The sequence below is a fragment of the Triticum urartu genome, chromosome 6A, assembly GCF_056163025.1.
Source record: "Triticum urartu cultivar PI428250 chromosome 6A, HENAU_Tu73, whole genome shotgun sequence".
In the NCBI taxonomy this organism is placed as follows: domain Eukaryota; kingdom Viridiplantae; phylum Streptophyta; class Magnoliopsida; order Poales; family Poaceae; genus Triticum; species Triticum urartu.
This window is the reverse complement of record NC_141878.1, coordinates 18,242,509-18,263,071: the sequence shown is the minus strand read 5'-3', so window position 1 is coordinate 18,263,071 and position 20,563 is coordinate 18,242,509. Positions and strand designations below refer to the sequence as shown.

At 45.6% G+C, this 20,563-nt stretch overlaps 1 protein-coding gene and 1 pseudogene across 1 annotated transcript; one reads left to right on the top strand and one right to left on the bottom strand.

The window, feature by feature from the left end:
* The first annotated feature begins 11,568 nt into the window (after positions 1-11,568).
* On the top strand, positions 11,569-13,260 carry LOC147963285 (putrescine hydroxycinnamoyltransferase 1-like; annotated as a pseudogene).
* Positions 13,261-13,995: 735 nt separating this feature from the next.
* Positions 13,996-19,062, bottom strand: LOC125513529 (wall-associated receptor kinase 4). The gene is made up of 9 exons (XM_048678658.2): positions 18,901-19,062; positions 18,199-18,272; positions 17,140-18,103; positions 16,522-16,742; positions 16,308-16,434; positions 15,749-16,010; positions 15,523-15,655; positions 15,359-15,445; positions 13,996-14,408 (listed from the first exon to the last, which is right to left on the bottom strand). Exons 2-9 carry the CDS (start codon positions 18,244-18,246, stop codon positions 14,313-14,315), a joined length of 1,938 nt encoding a protein of 645 aa, XP_048534615.2. The 5' UTR covers positions 18,247-18,272; positions 18,901-19,062; the 3' UTR covers positions 13,996-14,312.
* Positions 19,063-20,563: the final 1,501 nt, after the last annotated feature.

Below are 20,563 nucleotides of genomic sequence, written 5' to 3'. Positions count from 1 at the left end.
TTGATTTCTTCCGACCAACCATCAATGTAGAAAGAAAGGCAAGCATTTCAAAGGCGAGGCAGATCACCGGAAGAAGCCCGCCATGCGCACCGGTGATCACGTGCTTGCTATGGTCAATGATTTACACTACGTAATCTTTGGAAAGGGTCCCGGTGGACTAGCTGTTCCGAATGACGCTGAGGGACACGCACCCATGTGGAAGAAGAAATCTATATTTTGGGACCTACCCTACTGGAAAGACCTAGAGGTCCGCTCCTCAATCGATGTGATGCACGTGACGAAGAACCTTTGCGTGAACCTGCTAGGCTTCTTGGGCGTGTATGGGAAGACAAAAGATACACCTGAGGCACGGGAGGACCTGCAACGTTTGCACGAAAAAGACGGCATGCCTCCGAAGCAGTATAAAGGTCCTGCCAGCTATGCTCTTATGAAAGAAGAGAAAGAAATCTTCTTTGAATGCCTGCTCAGTATGAAGGTCACGACTGGCTTCTCGTCGAATATAAAGGGAATAATAAATATGCCAGAGAAAAAGTTTCAGAACCTAAAGTCTCATGACTGCCACGTGATTATGACGCAACTGCTTCCGGTTGCATTGAGGGGGCTTCTACCGGAAAACGTCTGATTAGCCATTGTGAAGCTATGTGCATTCCTCAATGCAATCTCTCAGAAGGTGATTGATCCAGAAATCGTACCAAGGCTAAGGAGTGATGTGGCGCAATGTCTTGTCAGTTTCGAGGTGGTGTTCCCACCATCCTTCTTCAATATCATGACGCACGTCCTAGTTCATCTAGTCGACGAGATTGTCATCCTGGGGCCCGTATTTCTACACAATATGTTCCCCTTTGAGAGGTTCATGGGAGTCGTAAAGAAATATGTCCGTAACCGCGCTAGGCCAGAAGAAAGCATCTCCATGGGCCATCAAACAGAGGATGCTATCGGGTTTTGTGTTGACTTCATTCCTGGCCTTAACAAGATAGGTCTCCCTAAATCATGGTATGAGGGGAGACTGACTGGAAAAGGCACTCTTGGAAGAGACTCAATAATATGCCGGGACGGATATTCTTGGTCTCAAGCACACTACACAGTTCTACAGAACTCTACCTTGGTGACCCCGTATGTCGATGAACACAAGAACAGTCTGCGCTCCAAACACCCGGAGCAGTGCGACGACTGGATTACATGTGAACACATCAGGACTTTCAGCAGTTGGTTGGAAACACGTCTCAGAGGTGACAATACTGTTTGTGATGAGTTGTACTTGTTGTCCAGGGGACCATCTTTGACTGTATTGACTTACAAAGGATACGAGATAAATGGGAATACATTTTACATGATCGCCCAAGATCAAAAGAGCACCAACCAAAACAGCGGTGTCCGCTTTAATGCAGCAACCGAGAGCGGAAAGGATACATATTATGGTTACATATTGGACATATGGGAACTTGACTACGGACCTGATTTTAAGGTCCCTTTGTTTAAGTGCAAATGGGTCAATCTGTTAGGCGGCGGGGTACAGGTAGACCCACAGTACGGAATGACAACAGTGGATCTGAAGAATCTTGGGTACACTGACGAACTGTTCGTCCTAACCAATGATGTGGCACAGGTTATCTATGTGAAGGACATGTCTACCAAACCGAGAAAAAGAAAAGATAAGGAAGCGAATACATCATACGATGAGCCAAAGCGCCACTTAGTTCTTTCAGGAAAAAGGGACATCCTGGGAGTGGACGGCAAGACAGACATGTCTGAAGATTATGAAAAGTTTCATGAAATTCCTCCCTTCAATGTCAAGGCTGACCCAAGCATCCTGATAAACAATGAAGATTATCCATGGTTACGGCGCAATAAGCAAATGACATAAACGAAGAAAAAGTGAAGACTTTCTCCCGCAACTATTATGATGATACCATGCCAAATTTGTAACAGACGAACATGCTACCATTGTCCGTTTTGTACATGCACATGCTATGTGGGTGAAATTATGATACCATCCCAACTTTCAACTTTTTCAGAGTTCATTTGAAATGCTTTCATGTCTTATGGTTCAAGGTTTTATGTGTTGAGGCAAATGGATCAATATGTCAGGAGGCGGGGTACAGGTAGACCCACAGTACGGTATGACAATAGTGGATCTAAACAATCTTGGGTACACAGACGAACCATTCGTCCTAGCCAATGATGTGGCGCAGTTATTGTCCGAAACTTTGATACTTCGAAAGTGATTGTCCATTTTGTACACGAAGTGCATCAAGTTTTTGTCGTAACCCTCTCTACTTTTTGGAACATGCTATGTGGGTGAAATGATGATACCATGCCAACTTTCAACCTTTTCAGAGTTCATTTTTAAATGCTTTCCAATTTCAGAGTCATTTAGCTCAAAGAATGAATTAATAGCAAACAGAATGAACTACAAAACTTTTATGAAAATAAAAACAATCAATTAAAATATTATGTTATGATCAACTAAAATAAAACTATAATATTCTTTAATAGCAAAAAGAATATAATTTTTGTGACCTAAAATCAAACTATAAGTATTTAATTGTAAGTATAAATAAAAAATAAATAGCAAAAAAGAAAACAAATTCTATTTTTATAGTAAAGTTATTCATAAACTAGTGATTCACACAAATTTTAAAAAATATAAATTTAAACTATTCAAAATTTTAAAACTAATGGCACTAACAGAAAGTTTATAATTTTTGTGACCTAAAATCAAAAAGAAATCACTAAAAAACTATAAGTATTTAGTTGTAAGTATAAATAAAAAATAAATAGAAAAAAAATCTATTTTTATAGTAAAGTTATTCATAAACTAGTGATTCACACAAATTTTTAAAAATTCAAATTTAAACTATTCAAAATTTAAAACTAATGGCACCAACAGAAAGTTTATAATTTTTGTGACCTAAAAGCAAAAAGAAATCACCTAAAAACTGTAAGTATTTAGTTTTAAGTAGAAATAAAAAAATAAAAAACCAAAAAAATGTAGAAATAAAAAAGAAAAAACCAAAAAAAATGCCACCTACTGGGCCTCCACGGCCTGAATACGACTAGAAACCCTACATGGGCCAGGATTCAGGCCCGCAGAAGGCCCAATAGGCCCACAGGCAGTAGCAAGTTTAGGCCCGAAAGCCTGCATTAGAGAGGAGCTCGAATGGGGAGGCAGACCAGCGCTTATAAACAAGTGCCGGCGCCCTTCAGCTAGCGATGTGGGACTAAACTTTTGGGCGCGGGGCAGCACAAGGCCATTGGTCCCGGTTGGTGGCACCAACCGGGACTAAAGGGGGCATCGGTCACGGTTCCAACCGTGACCAATGCCCCCTTTAGTCCCGGTTGGTGCCACCAACCGGGACCAAAGGCCGCCGCTTCCCGCCCTTTGGACTGCTGAAAATTGGCCTTTGGTCCCGGTTCGTGGCACCAACCGGGACTAAAGGGAGCATTAGTCCCGGGTCGTAGCACGAACCGGGACCATTGCTCTGGCTATATAAGCCAACACTTGTGAAATTTTGGCCAACCGCTCCCATTCGCCCCGATGCCCCCAGGCCGTTCGTCGTCGCCGCCCCGAGGTCGCGCCGCCCCAGGCTGCCCGTGCTCGCCGTCGCCGCCCCGAGGTCGCCGTCGCCGTCACCGCCCGCTCCTCGTCGCCGCCGCCGCCTGCTCCTCAAGCCCGCGCCGCCCCCGAGCCCTTGCCGCCCTCGAGCCCGCGCCGCCCTCGAGCCCGCGCCGCCCCGGAGCTCGCCGTCGTCCCCGAGCCCTCCTCCCCGAGCTCACGCCGCCCCTCGAGCTCGCCATCGTCCCCAAGCCCGCGCCGCCCCGAGCCCGTGCCGCCCCTGATCTCGCCGTCGTCCCCGAGCCCTCCTCCACGAGCCCGTGCCGCCCTCGCCGCCCTCCTCCCCGAGCCATCCGCTGCCCTCGCCGACGCCCTCGCTGCCCCTGCCGTCGCCCTCGCTGCTGTGAGCCACCGCCACCCCGGTTTATCATTTTTTTATTTTTTTAATCGTATATATAATGTATATATGTATGTCGCTATATGTATGTATAGATGTTCATATATGTGTATTTGTTTTGTTCAGAGCATTTTTTGTTCATATATTTATTTTTTTTGTTTATGTGTATTATTTTTTTTGTTTATGTGTATTTTTTTTTTGTTCATATTTTTTTTCATAGCATTATTTCCATGTATATATGTATGTGGCTATGTATGTATAGATGGATAGCATTTTTTTCCATGTATGCATGTCATTGTCGATATAACCCCTCCCCGTTAACTTCGACAGGAGGGGGGGTCGACATAACCCTCCCCGATAACTTCGACATGAGGGGGGGGGGTCGATATATCCCCTCCCTGATAACTTCGACATGAGGGGGGGTCGAGAACTAGTTTAGGGGGTTGAGGGTTGAGAACTAGTTTAGGGGGTCAAGGGTCGAGAATGTCGGACATTCATGAGAGAGGCGAGGAAGAAGGGGAAGAAGAGAGAAGAAGAGGAGAGGAAGAAGAGGAAGTCTTCTCCTCTATTCTTTCTTCTCTTCTTTTTTCTTCTTCTTCCTATATGTATTAGTTTTTTTTATTTAGGTTGTTAATTAGTAGATATTAATTTGGTTCATATCTGTATGGATGCATGTGATATGTATGTATGTATCGGGTATGTTGTTGTCGATATACCCCCTACTCGATAACTTCGACATGAGGGGGTCGAGAGGGGGTCTAGGGTCGCCGAGGGTTCGAGGGTCGTCGAACATGAGAGAGGCGGGGAAGAAGGGGAAGAAGAGGGAGAGGAAGAAGAGGATAAAAAAGATCTCCTCTATTCTTTCTTCTCTTCTTTTTTCTTCTTCTTCCTCTTCTTTTTTTATCGGGAACGAGGGTCGTCGAGGGGTCGAGGGGGGGGGGGGACGGCGAACATTCATGAGAGAGGCGGGGAAGACGGAGAAGAAGAGGAGAGGAAGAAGAGGAAAAAAAGAAGAGGAAGAAGAAGAATAAAAAGAGGAGAAGAAAGAATAGAGGAGAAGAAGTTCTTCTCCTCTATTCTTTCTTCTCTTCTTTTTTTATCGGGAACGAGGGCATGTCAAGAGTGTCGTCGAGCGGTCGAGGGTCGGGAAACTAGGGCTTACCCGAAGAAGGAGAAGAAGAGAAGAGGAGAAAAAAAGAAATGGAAAAAAAGAGGAAGAAGAAGAAAAAAAAGAGGAGAAGAAGAAGGAATAGAGGAGAAGACTTTGTCAGTTCTTCTTCTCCTCTAGCTATTCCTTTCTTCTTCTCCTCTTTTTTCTTCTTCTTCTTCTTCTTCTTCTTCTTCTTCTTCTTCTTCTTAATTTTTATCAGGGGTTCGAGGGTTCGAGGGGCCGAGGATCGCCGAGGGGTCGAGAGAGGTTTCCTAGTGTCAAAGTATTGAAGAAATCCATGCCTTCATCATTAGCCGGAAGTAACCAGGGCATGTTGGTACGAAGTTCTGCAAAGTTGTTCTGGAATGGAGTCCCGGATAGAATAATCCGCCTTTTGGTACGAATTCAGCAAAGGCCTTCCAAATAGCGATATTCGGAAGGCTCTTGCTGCACTTTCTACCAAAAAGCGAATTATCCTATCTGGGACTCCGTTCCAGAACAACTTTGAAGAGCTTCGTACCATCATGCACATGTTACTTTCGCCTAATGATGAAGACATGGTTTTGTTGAATCCTTTGACACTACGCAACCTCCCGACCCCTCGGCGATCCTCTCGAACATGAGAGGAAGAAGAGGATCGCCGAGGGGTCGAGGGTTCCAGGGTCGTCGAGGGTTCGAGGGGTCGAGGATCGCCGAGGGGTCGAGAGAGGTTTCCTAGTGTCAAAGTATTGAAGAAATCCATGCCTTCATCATTAGCCGGAAGTAACCAGGGCATGTTGGTACGAAGTTCTGCAAAGTTGTTCTGGAATGGAGTCCCGGATAGAATAATCCGCCTTTTGGTACGAATTCAGCAAAGGCCTTCCAAATAGCGATATTCAGAAGGCTCTTGCTGAACTTTGTACCAAAAAGCGAATTATCCTATCTGGGACTCCGTTCCAGAACAACTTTGAAGAGCTTCGTACCATCATGCACATGTTACTTTCGCCTAATGATGAAGACATGGTTTTGTTGAATCCTTTAACACTACGCAACCTCCCGACCCCTCGGCGATCCTCTCGAACATGAGAGGAAGAAGAGGATCGCCGAGGGGTCAAGGGTTCCAGGGTCGTTGAGGATTCGAGGGGTCGAGGATCGCCGAGGGGTTGAGAGAGGTTTCCTAGTGTCAAAGTATTGAAGAAATCCATGCCTTCATCATTAGCCGGAAGTAACCAGGGCATGTTGGTACGAAGTTCTGCAAAGTTGTTCTGGAATGGAGTCCCGGATAGAATAATCTGCCTTTTGGTACGAATTCAGCAAATGCCTTCCAAATAGCGATATTCGGAAGGCTCTTGCTGAACTTTCTACCAAAAAGCGAATTATCCTATCTGGGACTCCATTCTAGAACAACTTTGAAGAGCTTCGTACCATCATGCACATGTTACTTTCGCCTAATGATGAAGACATGGTTTTGTTGAATCCTTTGACACTACGCAACCTCCCGACCCCTCGAAGAATAGAGGAGAAGAAAGAATAGAGGAGTTATTCTCCTCTATTCTTTCTTCTCCTCCTTTTCTTCTTCTTCTTCCTCTTTTTTTTATCGGGAACGAGGGTCGTCGAGGGACATAGATGTAGTGTCGTCGTTGTCGATATATACCCCCTCCCGATAGCTTGTTATGATTAGGTAGCTAGTTCTACGTTTGGCACTAATATATCCATCTGTCATGTTTGAATAATAATTGCCATGTTGTAAATATTTGTAGAAACTATGGACACCGCCTGAGACGAAGCAAAAGGAGCGTTGTTGAGGGACATAATCGCAGAAGGAAGTGATGCCGTCTCGTTGTTTCTCAACGACACCGATGGTCTGGAAGGAGAGGGTGAACAAGCTGGCTACGGTGACCTAATGCCGGTGCAAGAAGAAGAACATGAGGACGGCTCCGGTGACCCAATGCCGATGCAAGAAGGAGACCATGATGACGGCTCCGGTGACCGAACCGAGTCTGGCCAGGTATATGTATTAGTTAAGCCTGTGCTGACGAGCTGATTGATGCATTCATTGTTTTGGTATGTACACATATTAATTAAGTCTTTGTTCTTTTTTCTAGCCCTCCGGATCGAGCACAACTTCGGTAAAGAGACGAGGCCCGAAGAAAAAGTTGAGCTCGGATGAAAAGTTAGAGATCATAGCAATCGCGCCCGACGGCCAACCAATTGAACCCCTCCGGACAAAGAGCGCATTTGTTGCTCAGTGCGGGGTTCTGGTTAGGGACAAGATCCCGATAAGCATCCAGCAATGGTTTAAGCCGGCTACAGAAGACCCTGAGGTGTCTTATGTCAATGATATGCAGAAAAATGATCTTTGGACTGAGCTGAAGTCAAATTTCACCCTACCCCCAGAGGATGATCCGGAGAAGCCAGTTAAAGAGCAATTAATCAAGTCTTTTGCTCTTAAGAGGATGGCAGATCTATTCAGGAGGTGGAAGAAAGAGTTGAATAGGTTTGTCGATAAAAAAGAGACACCAGAATTCAAGGGCAGATATGAGAAGATCAGAGATCACTGGCCCGCATTTGTGGCCCACAAGACATCGGAAAAGAGTAATAAGATGTCGGCGACAAACAAGCAAAATGCTACGAAGAAGATGCTTCACCATCGCACGGGGTCAAGTGGCTACCTCGTAGCCCGGCCTAAGTGGGCCAAGACTGAGAATGATATGGTTGCTAAAGGGATTGAACCAGAGACAATTAGCTGCCAGACCGTTGCCGGACTTGGTTCTTCGGGGCTGGCGGAACCTTGGACCCTGTAACAGGGAAGTGCATTTGGACGAACGATCAAATGGACATACCAGTCAGGAAGCTTAAGCAGTATATCGAAGCAGCGCAGCAAGGGAAGTTCTTTCCAGACAGAGAGAACGACGAGCTCACAATGGCCCTCGGGAATCCTGAGCACCCTAGACGGACACGAGGCACGCCAGGCTCCATTCCGTGGAAGGTTGGGTTTCCGGACGCAGGCGGTTACAAATCCCATGAGAGGAGGAAAAAAGTGCAGCAGACCCAAATGCAGGCGCTGCAAGCAAGGGTAGACGCGATAGAGGAACGAGAAGCAAATCGCAGCAAACGTACTGCCGAAGCTTCCCCTGAAGCTACCCCGCCATCTCAGCGCAGAAGCAGCGTGGCTTCCACCGAGCTGCTTCAGCCGGAGCATGCCTTGACGGCTCCTGCCAGCTATCCCGTGGATGCTATAACGGAGTCTCAAAATTGCCACCTTATGACGCAATGGATGAATTTGAAGGTCAAGGCGGCTGTTGGCTCTGTTTATCCTACTGAACCCGGCGCAACTTTTCACTGCCGGCCGATTCCAGAAGGATATGCTAGGGTGATGGTGGATGAGATAATGGAGGGATTTGAGGACCTCCAGCTTGACCACCCTACCGGTGAAGGGGAGACTCGGCTGGGGTCTGCTCTGAAGACTCCATTCCTATGGCGGAAGGAGCTCATCAACCTTCCGAACTGGACGCCTCCGCCTCCTCCTCCTCCTCCTCCGGCAAGTCAGAGCACTCCGCCTCCTCCACCGCCTCCTCCTCCGGCGAGTGACGATCAGGGCCCTCGGCCAGCTCCTTCTCCGGCGCGTGGCGGCACTCCGCCTCGTTCTCCGCCTGCGCCGACGCGCCCGAGCAGCCAGCCTCCTCCTTCTCCGCCTCGTCAGCAAGGGCGGAAGAGACCCGCCGCCGCTCCAGCTGCTCTGGCGCGTTGTAGTCCTTCTCCTCCGCCTCTTAAGCAAGTAAAGAAGACAACCGCTCCGTCTGCTCGGTCGGCGTCTAGCAGTACAACCAGAGGCGGGAGGACATACAGATTCGGTCCTTCTCTGAAGACTCCAGAGAAGTTACCATATGAGAGGACCCCGGAGGAGAACGCCGAGATCGCGCGAACCGAAGTGGATGACTGGTTTCAAGGGTTGAGAGCAAAGAGACATCCATCTCCGGAGGAGAAGGTAGATCCGGTGAAAGTGAAGCGCACTCTGGCTGCCCTGACAAAACCACCGAAGTCTCCGCCGAAAGGAAACTATGACCGCATTATTGGAAAGGAATTTGCCGAAGCGGAGCGGTCGGGAAGTACTGTCAGTGATCAAAGGCTGAAAGAACGACGAGCTGGGAAACAAATTTTCCAGCTCGGCGAACAAGCGAAGCAATCGTGCCCCCCGCTCAAGGTGCCTAGCCACAACGTCGCTAATGATCCGAGGATGGTGCCCGGTTATAGCAATCTTGCAGATTACCTGCCCGATGAAGTACATTATGAACCCATGGACATGCAGATACAAAGATACGAGTACGGGAAGCCTCTCGTCAAAGATGAAAGATCTCTATCAACGATGATGCGAAGATTGCATGATTAGTACTTGAAAATCTGCAGAGACTCTGGGGGGAGGAGTACTTTGTATGTGAAAGTTAAAAAGGAGCATGACCTCGTTGGAATTGATCTGTTGCCTGTTCCATTTGAGGAGTTCTATCAATTTTTCAATCAATTGGCCCTCGATAAAACAACGGTCGCCTGCTATTGTCTGTAAGTAGTATTACTTCTGTCATTAAGTTTCTCTATATAGCTTAGCTCTTTCATTGATGTATTTATAATCATCCTCACTATATTATGCAGATTGAAGATCGCCGAATTGAAGAAAAGACAAGTCGGTGATATTGGGTTCATTAACACATATCTCATAGATGCAACTCAGGTTAAATTTCATGTCGCAGCTACGGAGGCCAACTTGCTACGATCGTTCGTAATAAATGAAAACAAAGATATAATACTCTTTCCTTACAACTTCAAGTGAGTGTTACTGTCTTGTGCGTATTCGGTTTCCCTTATATATTAGTCAAGGTTATAGTAATGTAATTGATGAGTTATGCATGTGTGTGCAGTTTCCACTATATTCTCCTAGAGATTAAGCTTGAGCAGGGACTAGTAACCGTCTTAGACTCAAGACGAAAAGATCCCCAGGACTATGCAGACATGACTCAAATACTCGAGAAGTAAGTTAAATCGATCATTATCCACCATATCAGCAACTTTGTTCATTTCCTGATATATCAAGTAATTGTTTTCTTTGTCCGGCAGGGTTTGGAGAAAATTCACCAGAAAAGCTCCGGGACTGCCGAAGGAGCTGCAATTTAGACACCCGAAAGTAAGTACTATAGTAGCATTTTAAGCGCATCTACTAGTCATTCAAGCGCTAGTTTCATCAATACCATTTGGCATTCTTGCTTATCAGTTTGATTAACCTCTATTTCTTGTAAAGTGGTTGTGGCAGGAATAAGGGAATGATTTCTGTGGATACTATGGTTGCGAGTCCATCCGCCACACGACCTGTGAGCGGGGCTACACTGACGAACAATATGAAGTACGTAAATAACAACATTCACAAATTTATTTTATTACCATCATTTGTGTTGAGTTTCATTCATTCATATATATATATATGTATTGACCCCCTTCTTTAAATTAGATGTTTCGGAAGCGGGATGAACTCCTAGCACCAGCTCGCATGCGAGCAATTCAAGAGGAATTGGCGGCATTCTTTCTTGACCACGTGATCCCTGAAGACGGAGAATTCTATGTGGACCCTGAGTCCGTATGATTATATTTGTAAGAGATAATTATTGTATATATGTAGCCGGTAGTGTCAGATAGATATACGAGAACTTGTTGTTCGACCAATCTCTCGGAGAAGGAGAGGTGGTCGATATCACTTCTCTCTGTATGCATATATGTTCATGACGATCTTCTGTTTCCTTCGTTTGCTTACTAGCTAGCCAGCGTGTCTAGTCCTCTCTATACGTATATATAGTACGTAGCGTCGGCCAAGCACGGACATAAGAGAGGACACTTCTCTCTATTAATTATAGCTAGCTAACACAATATATGAAACACCTAAATTAACCCCCCAAAACCCCCAAACCCCCCCCCCCCTTCAAAAAAAACAAAAACCCCAGCCACAGAAATGCTGACGCGTGGATGCCTATTGGTCCCGGTTGGTGCCACCAACCGGGACCAAAGGGTCTTCTGCTTGGGCTCTGCGCACTGCCCACGTGGAGGCCCATCAGTCCCGGTTCAATTCTGGATTGAACCGGGACTAAAGGGTCGGGGCATTAGTACCGACACTTTAGTCCCGGTTCAGGAACCGGGACTAAAGGCCCTTACGAACCGGGACTATAGGCCCTTTTTCTACCAGTGATGGCATGAGGGGTGGATGTGGGCGCGCCATGAAGAGGATAAAGGTCGCCCGTGCTATTGTACCGAGGGAGGACCGCCTCCATTGTCAGATCCTTCACAGACAAACCAAAAGGGTCAAAGGCCAGGATAACTTTGTTGTCAATGCAAAATTGTCTAACAGAAATAAGATTTTTGATGATGGAAGGAACCACAAGAATATTGCGTAGAAGAAAATTGGCATGAGAGGAAGGGATGTAAGAGTGACCGGTGCATGAAACAGGGATGGTGGAGCCATCGCCAATGGTGATAGTGGAAAAAGCAGAAGGAAAACAAGCTGACAATAAATTCATATTTGAAGACATATGCATTGATGCACCAGAATCGAAAATCCAATCCGTACCTGCGTCGTTGAGGACAAAATTGTTCATGGCGTTGATGAAGGCGGCTTGGTCCCAAGCCGGCTGTTGGGGAGGAGCAGAGGGGCCAGGAGCTTGCATGTTGACGTAGGGGATAGCAGATGGGTAGTATACGATTGGGGCCTCAAGGGCTGTTTATATAGATTACAAAGCTTGGGCTCCAAGAGTAGACTAATAGAGATAGATTACAATACGAATAGACTTATACTCTAAGAACCAGGTTGAAGATGGCGTTGGGCAAGGCCCTCGTGGCCTTCTACCCCCTGGCCGGCCGTCTCGGGCCGGACGCCAAGGGCAAATTGGAGATTGACTGCAACGGCGAGGGTTTACCTTTGAGGCTCGCTCTCGTCTGTTGACGACTTTAGCGACTTCAAGCCATCACCAAGGCTAAGGAGGTTGTTTGTTCCCTCGTCAACGAATCAGCAGGCATCTTGTGCGCCATTCAGGTCGGTGTGATTCTTTCTTAATTAGTTGTTCTTTCTATCATTTTGTCTTGCTTTCTAGCCACATCAACACTATACTGGTACACTACATTTTGTTTCTGCCAGTTTGTAATGAAAGGTCGGAGCCGCTCGAAAAAAAAATATAGTACCACACTACAATAGTACAAACTTGTACTCCATGTAATGTGTGCCAGAAATCAATATATGTAGGTGACATTCTTGAAGTGTGGCGGTGTGGTCTTAGGGACGGCGACGCACCATGGTGCTATGGATGGAACCGCCGCATTCCACTTCTTCCGGACATGGTCAGCTTTCTCTAGGGACGGCGACCGGGCTGTGGTGAACCTCCCTTACCATGACCGCACCCGCTTATGTGCACGCGACCCACCCATTATTCACCCCGACTCACTCTCAACTTTTTTTCCCGAAGATAATCCTATCCCACACGCTGGGGTCTGTTGTCAACGAGTTTCCACTCTTAAGCACGTTTGCGGTGGCGGAAGCGTGAGCACCTTCAGTGTCGCGAGTGCCCATGTGTGGCAATGCATGTGTTTACCCCGGCGGCTACCACCGGACTCCACAACACGCCTGGCGTTTGTGGCCAACATCCGGCGCAGCATGATGCCGCCACTCCTGGATGGCTACTTTGGCAACGCCCTAATATATATAAGTGTTGCTGATGAAGCACGATGCATTGCCTTGGGTGAGCTGGCCTACATCGCACGCCGAATCAGAGACACCATCAACCGGGTTAATGGTGAGCTAGTGCATTCAGCGGTCGACTACCTTGAGTTAGCCTTAACAAAGACAGACAATCGCACTGCTTTAGGTAGTGTGCCTGCGACAGATATGTGAATGGTCAGTTGGCTTGGCATGCCGTTCTATGATTTGGATTTTAGTTGGGAAAGCCATTGGCTACATTGTGTGCTGAATGGAACCGCGGAGGCTTTGCGCACCTCCTGGAGAGCGCGCTGGGGGTGGCAGCATGCACGCCATCATGTGTATAGAGGCTGGAGTTCTCAATCTGTGACATAAATAATAGAGGACATAGTATATTTGAAACTCAAGCTGCGCACAAACCGGAGATTTAAGTTAGGGAAAACTTGAGCTCGAACCCATGTAAAGACTCAAATAATCGAACATCAAAGATATGCGATCCATGTTGGTTTGACCTAATGGCTAAACAGGCAAAAAGATAATGTTAAGAGAAACAGGTCCACACACGGATGTACGTAACTCCTCGTCCCTAACTAATGTGCGTACGGTTCATAGTTCACTCTTCTCCCCACATTCCCAATACCCTATCCAATCCAAAGGGACGCTGCAATACAGTGCCGGTGGCGGCCTGAAGGGATCAGGACGTCCAGGAGATGGACTGCATCGACAACACCATCACACCACCTCGCCTTCAACGAGCAGGCGATCATGTTGACCTCCATGACTTGTAATCCCCCCCTAAAGCCTCTCTGTTTAATGTTCATCGTGTGTTCTAAATGCAATCTGTTCATGTTCACAGCATCCTAATGATGCGAAAGATCCAACACTCTAAGGTTGCTGCAAGCTGCAACATGAATGATGCATGACCAACGTACCGTTCCTTCTTCCAGAAAGAAGGGATGCGCATGATGCTGTATACGGTAGTACAAAATAATCAAGAGAGAGTGGAAACAAAGAGAACTGAAATGGGGAACTGGAAATTTAAAATTGAGAGATTCAGCTGGCACCCAGAAGTAAGAAAGGTGCGTAAAGGCTCAAATAATCGCGAAACAAAGAGATGCACATAGAAAATGGACGGATCCGAACAAAGAGATTCACTCCAAAGTTGACATGAAGCAAACAACGCAGCCGGATGCATGTCCACTCTTCCATTTCCTCCTCCAGAAAGAAGAGAAGCACATATGATGCATGCGCGACTCATATACTTAAATGTTATGTGCTACAAAGCCTCGGGAAATGTGGGAATTGGGCACTGGGGAATTTCATCATCTTGTCCGGTTGCAAAACTATACATACATGCTGCCGATGTGAATGAGAAATTATACACTATTTTTCAATCATGATTCTGCCACAAAAATTACGTCACGTGCAATATCAGTGCTGGAGAAGACGATGCCTCACACTCCAGAATCCAGATGCTTCAACAGTGCCGACAAGATTGTTTGAGCTGCTAGAGAAGCAACGGCTTTAGGTACATGATGACGCTGCTCATGTTTGGCCGGAGGTCCGCCTTCGACTGTATACAGCATGCCGCGATTGCAGCCATCTGGTTGCAAGAGTGTGTCGATAATCATTAAAGGAATTGATATTATTTTCAGAATTAATAGTAACATGAGGATAATAACATGTCTGAAAATTCCAACAAAGAGTATATATATTCTTTCTAATTCTAATAACCAAGCAGGGGTGTTGGCAGCGGGTGTGATGTTGAAATATGTTATTGGACTGGTCCGAGGACCAGGAGTGCTAGCACCGCTGGACAATTCCTCCCTATGCAGATGTATTACTTTAATTTGCTCTAAAAATGGACATTTCACTCCTGGAGTTCTCTCACAAGCTAATTGTACAACCCTCTATGCCCTGCCTCTTTCAGCACATGCCTACGAGGAGTTCCAACAGGTTGAGGATATTGTCAGTCAACTTAAGAAAGTGTAGACATGGCTGCGCCTGATTCCAGGAGCTTTCCTTTGCGGCCAAAACGAGAGATTTAATGCAGAGGAAAAACTGGTGCTTTGGTTCTTGGCCGGGTTGTGCTAGTGCTCTCAGAACGTTACTGAAACAAGGAATTGTCTCTCTTTTTGGACTGTTCATTTGCTCATTGTTGTTGGTACTACTCGGGGATATGATAGATTATTGTCTGTGCTCATCAGAATTTACTGTCCATGTTTTCGGGAGATCTGTGTCTTGGTCTTATGAAATATTTGGAAGGAGAAAAATGGCCTTACTTTTCAGCAGTGCACTCCTTCCTTTGTCAGATGGAAAGTGCTTTTTAACATTTCATGCATCAGCAGCCACAGGGATAACATTTTGATAAACCAGCCTTGTTAGCTTGGTTAAACCCCCGACCATTTTGTCTTTCTCTTTTTCTTTGTAATCCCTCATGTAATTACTCCTTTTTCATACTGTATACAATAATTTAACCATAAGGGGCTCCCCTGCTGTTTTTGGTAAAAAAGAAGGGGGGGGGGGGGGGGGGGGGGGGGTTCAAGAACATACCTTGGCGATAGCCTCGGGAGGGTAATCTCCTCCAAGCCTCGCATCAACAATTTCTTGCACCTTGCATTTATCAAGTCTTGGTCTAGCCTGCATGATGATGTCATTACAGTTTTGCTATTGCATCTTCTGAACAAATTATATCGGCGAACGCAATGCATACGTACCCATGTCACAAGAAAGTGTTGGGCATATGGTAGTGTACAATCAAGTTCCTTTCGACCGGTTAAAAGTTCTAGCAGGACAACCCCGAAGCTGTGGACATCGCTCATCGTAGAATGTTGACCGCCCATTACAGTCCTGAAAGAACAAAAGACTAGATAAGTAGGAGTGTAATGATTTTGCAAACCTGGTTGAGGAATCTGACAGCAGGAAACATTTTTTTTTGCATACTCAGGCGCGTCATAACCACGAGAAACAAAACAGACAGCTTCTGTGCAGTAGTTAGCCTGTCTGGAAACACCAGGCCAACCAATGTTTGCAACGTCCCTGTCAAAGAGAAATATGTTGCTGGACCTGATGCAACTGTGGATTATGCAAGGCTGTGCTTTCTCGTGGAGGAACTCAAGCCCAGCTGCAGCATCCATGGCAATCCTCATGCGTTGCGTCCATGATAGAACAGGTCCTCGTTCAGCTCCCGAAACATTGCTTTTACCTGTGATCATAAACCACAAGAATATCAGTTTTTTGGCGGGAGGAATTATTTTCTTAATACAATATTCATAGCAGTTGATCAATTTGGTGTTACATGTTACATTTGAGATTTTTTTTAATTGACTCATAGAAGTCCCATATTGATATGACACAAACGTGAGCACAAACATAACAAAGTGCCCCCCTCCCCTAAGGCCTTGCTTGGACTGATTGTAAAATTTGTTTGCTTCCCAGTATTTCAGTTCAAAGTTGAGCTAAATACAAGAGAGCACGAAAAAATCTTTTAGTAACAACTCACCATGAAGAATATCTTGCAAGGATCCCCTGGATGCATACTCGCAAGCAAGAACCCGGTTGTCTCCTTCAACACAGTGTCCGAGAAGCTGGAGAACATTCTCATGTCTGAATCTTGAGACCACCGGAACCTGCAGCAGAAGGGTGATAGTTAGAATGTACTGATAAACGAAGAGCATTAACTGGAATGGGGAAGAGGCAAGGTATGCGGCCATGACCTCCAAAACAATTTCTGTAGTAGGCCTAATCTTCATGATCATGGATTTACGTCCATCTTTCAGCACTCCAAAAAAGAATTTAATCTGTAAGCTCTGTCCTATTAGAGCATCAATGCTAAAGTTCCTGGTTACTTCCTTCAGTTCATCCATGGAAATGGATGGTACCACTAATGGTATCACGTCCTCTGCCTTTCCACTTTTAGGAAGTCCAGAGTTGCTACCTTCATTAAGGGAAAATTGAGAAATTGTTCAAGAAAGATTTGATTATCCAGTTCTACCATTTAGCACAACGAATATTTATCAGCAAGTTTCTAATGTGATAAATCTGAATGAAATTGGGCTCTATCGTAGATGATCCTGTAGACGGAACTACTAATAAGACACATTTTAGCACAAGAGGGATGAGAATCACCAAACATGTTTATGGCATACAAGGAAATTTTACAATATTTAAATCTTATAATATTTTAAAATAAAAAATGATGCATTTTTATTGCCTCACAAACTATTGAGTTCACTATTTTAATTGAATTTAAATGTGATATATATAATTGAAGGAGAGAGGAACTATTAAAATTGACACACAAATTGGAAAGGGCCATACTGATTCCTTATTACCTGTAGCATTTATACCCTTGTGGTGGCGGTAGGCCTTTCTAATTGTCCTAAGTCTGTCCGCGACTTCAACCATTTCTGGACGCATTTTATCCTCCATTTTCAAGCATTCAGCTGCTAGTTTTGCGACATCTTCAAGAAATTTCATGTTCTTTTTATCATTCGCAATTTCCTCATCAAACATTTGTCTCACCTTTTTCCCTTTTCTCAGGGCTTCGGCAAAATTTTGAGCAAGGATGATAGTCCCATCCACAGCTTTCTTTCGGGTGATGATTTCCAGCAAAACAACTCCAAAACTGTATACATCACTCTTGGGAGTTAGAATCCCACTCTGACAAAACAATGGGTCCACGTAACCTATGCAACCAATGACAGATCTGGTATGCTGAGTCTCGTCAGCAGCAAGCAATCTTGCTATCCCAAAATCCGATATCTTTGGCCGAAGATTTTCATCTAGCAGTATATTAGTGGGTTTGATGTCACCATGAAGAACAGGACTATACATTGAATGCATGTATGATAATACTTCAGCTGACTCAATAGCAATGTCCAAACGTTTGTCCAAAGGGAAGGGGACAGAACCATTAGCATCGCTGCTGCAGTGAAGGATGTTGTAGAGGTTGCCATTGCATACAAACTCCATTACGATCATAAGAGCATTCTCCTCCGTGCAGCAACCAAACAGTCTAACAACATTCTTGTGATTTATCTGGGAATGCACTATCACCTCTTTGGCAAACTCCTCTTTCTTGGTTCCATTTTTGTATTTCTTTACTGCGACTGGACGAAGATAATCTAATTTTCCCTTGTAAACCTTACCGAAGCCCCCTTCTCCCAGCAGGGTGCTATACCCACCGGTGATGCCTTCTATCTCTTTTTGAGTGAAAGATCTTAGGCTATGGTTGTTATCCACTCTTTCTAGCACGACCTTTCCATTAGCATGAAGGAAATCCCTAACATTGGTACCCTGGTAATCCATTTGCAAACCAAGATCAAATTCGTAAAACAAGCAGAGGTGTGGCTTGCCTGTGTCAGAATGTGAACCAATATCAGTGCTCTTACTTGAGTATGTCTTATGAAAGGGGATTTTAGCTCCACAGCTAAGGACATTGTAAGATTGGTTGAACTTCGATTTACTGCAAGTAGGTTAATTTCATAAAAATAGAAGACTGTAAAATATACCCCAGACACAGTCCATTGAAAAAATGTTGATATCAATGAGACCTATGCTTTTGCATGCATATCATTACAAGTAGGACAGAGTAGGAGTGCTCTGTGCTCAGCATGATGCAAGAACACAAGATATTACTAGAATTACCAGTTTGGAATTGCGTTCGTATGGCAGAGAAGCAATTCTCCCCTCTTGCTGAGACGGGGGCAAGGGAAAACTGAAAAGGCCAAGGCGAACCAGGACGAAGGGAATCGGGATCCTGATTTGTTATACCTCACACATGTGCATTATTTTGGTGTCATGCCCTTGATTTTAGCCTTCAAAGATCTGAGGGGCTGCCCCTGTCCTAGGTAAAGCTACCCTTGATTGTTGAGAAATTGCCGCCCCCAAAGCAATGATTTTGAAGCCAAGCCCCTCAAAGCATACTACTCCTACTTATTATGCTAGTCTATGAGGCAAGATTCATTCAAAAATATGTATCCCCAGAATATCGCATGCAGAACCATGATTAGAAAAAAAATCAGCGGTGGACAACGAAGACACATAATGATCTCACAAACTGAGCATGTCTGATTGAGTCAAGCAGCGTTTACCTGTTGATTCCTCTGAGGCAGCCTTGCTTATCTGAGGCCGAGATGTTCTTCCTCCCTTTGCATATACACACGCGTTAGTTTGCAGTGCGGGATGAGGGAACGCGGTTATGAAGTCAAAGTCAGCAGCTGGAGGTTGCAGCGGCCGGCCCAGAAGAGTTTTCAACTCACCACAGGTTGATTATCCACATGCCGGGGCGCCTTCCCCTCTTCTTCTTTTTTGAGAACCTTTCCCTCTTTTTTTTTTTTGAGAATCTTCCCCTAAATTATTGGCCATACGCTGGCGACGAGCTATCCGCTGGAGAGCATTCCAGGGACAAAAGCATCCCACCTGCACGGAATATATGGCAATCCCTTGGAAACAGGTACCCGAGGAGAAATCTACCAACCGATCCAGAAATAAATATCAGACTCACCACGATGTGGCGAATAGGGCAAGCGGCGCCCTGAGCCGCCACCAGCGAGTATAGGGCGCGCGCACCGGGTTCGAATCCCCAGCGGTGAGGCATGGCGGCGTGCTTCGGCCATGGACGTGGTGGGCCAGAGAAAAGGTGCGTACGCGGGGGTTAAGCTTTTGACCGCTAGAGACGACAACGACGACGACGACTCCGGGGTGGACTCGACGATGTGGGGCCCTGTGTACTGTGCACATGGGAACAGCTACAACCTTGAATATTTCCTTTTTCTTTTTCTTCAAGGACACTATTAAAGGTTTGCCACATGGGAGCGCGGGCTCCGGAACGAATATATCAATGTGCGGAAAAATTCCAAACAGAAATTTTGGTGTATACATCTCGACATTATATTGTGTGCACATCAAGTTTCGGAGAAAATTGACGTTGGCTTGTGTAAAAAAGACAAAAAGAAATGTCTCATGTAAAGCACTTTTTAACATCATGTTTTGTCTTCGCGAAACGACTTTGTGAGCATGTACAATATGGAGATGCACGCGCCAAAATTTTGTTTGCAATTTTTTGACATATCAAAATACGTTCAAAACACATTTTAAAAATGAGGAGCGCGCACTCCCGTGTGCCAAAACGTCACTCTCATCATCTCATCCTATATACTTAAAGAAGTTCATCACCACTACTGCTGGAAATATCAGCACCTTTTTTATTAGACTAATCACAAGTAAATAGTAAGCATGGCAAATACAATGCACAACTCACACCGATATTGTAACGCCCCGGATCCGATGCGCCAGGTGTCCGCCAGTTATCCGCCGTCGTTGCCTTGTCAGCTGCTTGCGTGTTGCACTTTGCTATGTCATTATGTGCATCTCTTTTTGCATACGTGTTCGTCTCATGCATTCGAGCATTTTCCCCGTTGTCCGTTTTGCAATCCGGCACTCCTATGCCCTCCGGCGTCCTTCTTTTGTCTCTTGTTGTGAGCGGGTGTTAAACATTCTCGGAATGGACCGAGGTTTGTCAAGCGGCCTTGGTACACCACCGGTAGACCGCCTGTCAAGTTTGTTCCATTTGGAGGTCATTTGATACTCCAACGGTTAACCGGGTAACCGCAAAGGACTCTTTTGTGATGCAGCCCAACACCCCTCCAAAACAGCCCAATAACCCATCCAAACCCCCTCCATGCTCTCGTTCGTTCGATCACGATCGTGTGGGCGAAAACCGCACCTCATTTGGAGTCTCCTAGCTCCCTCTAC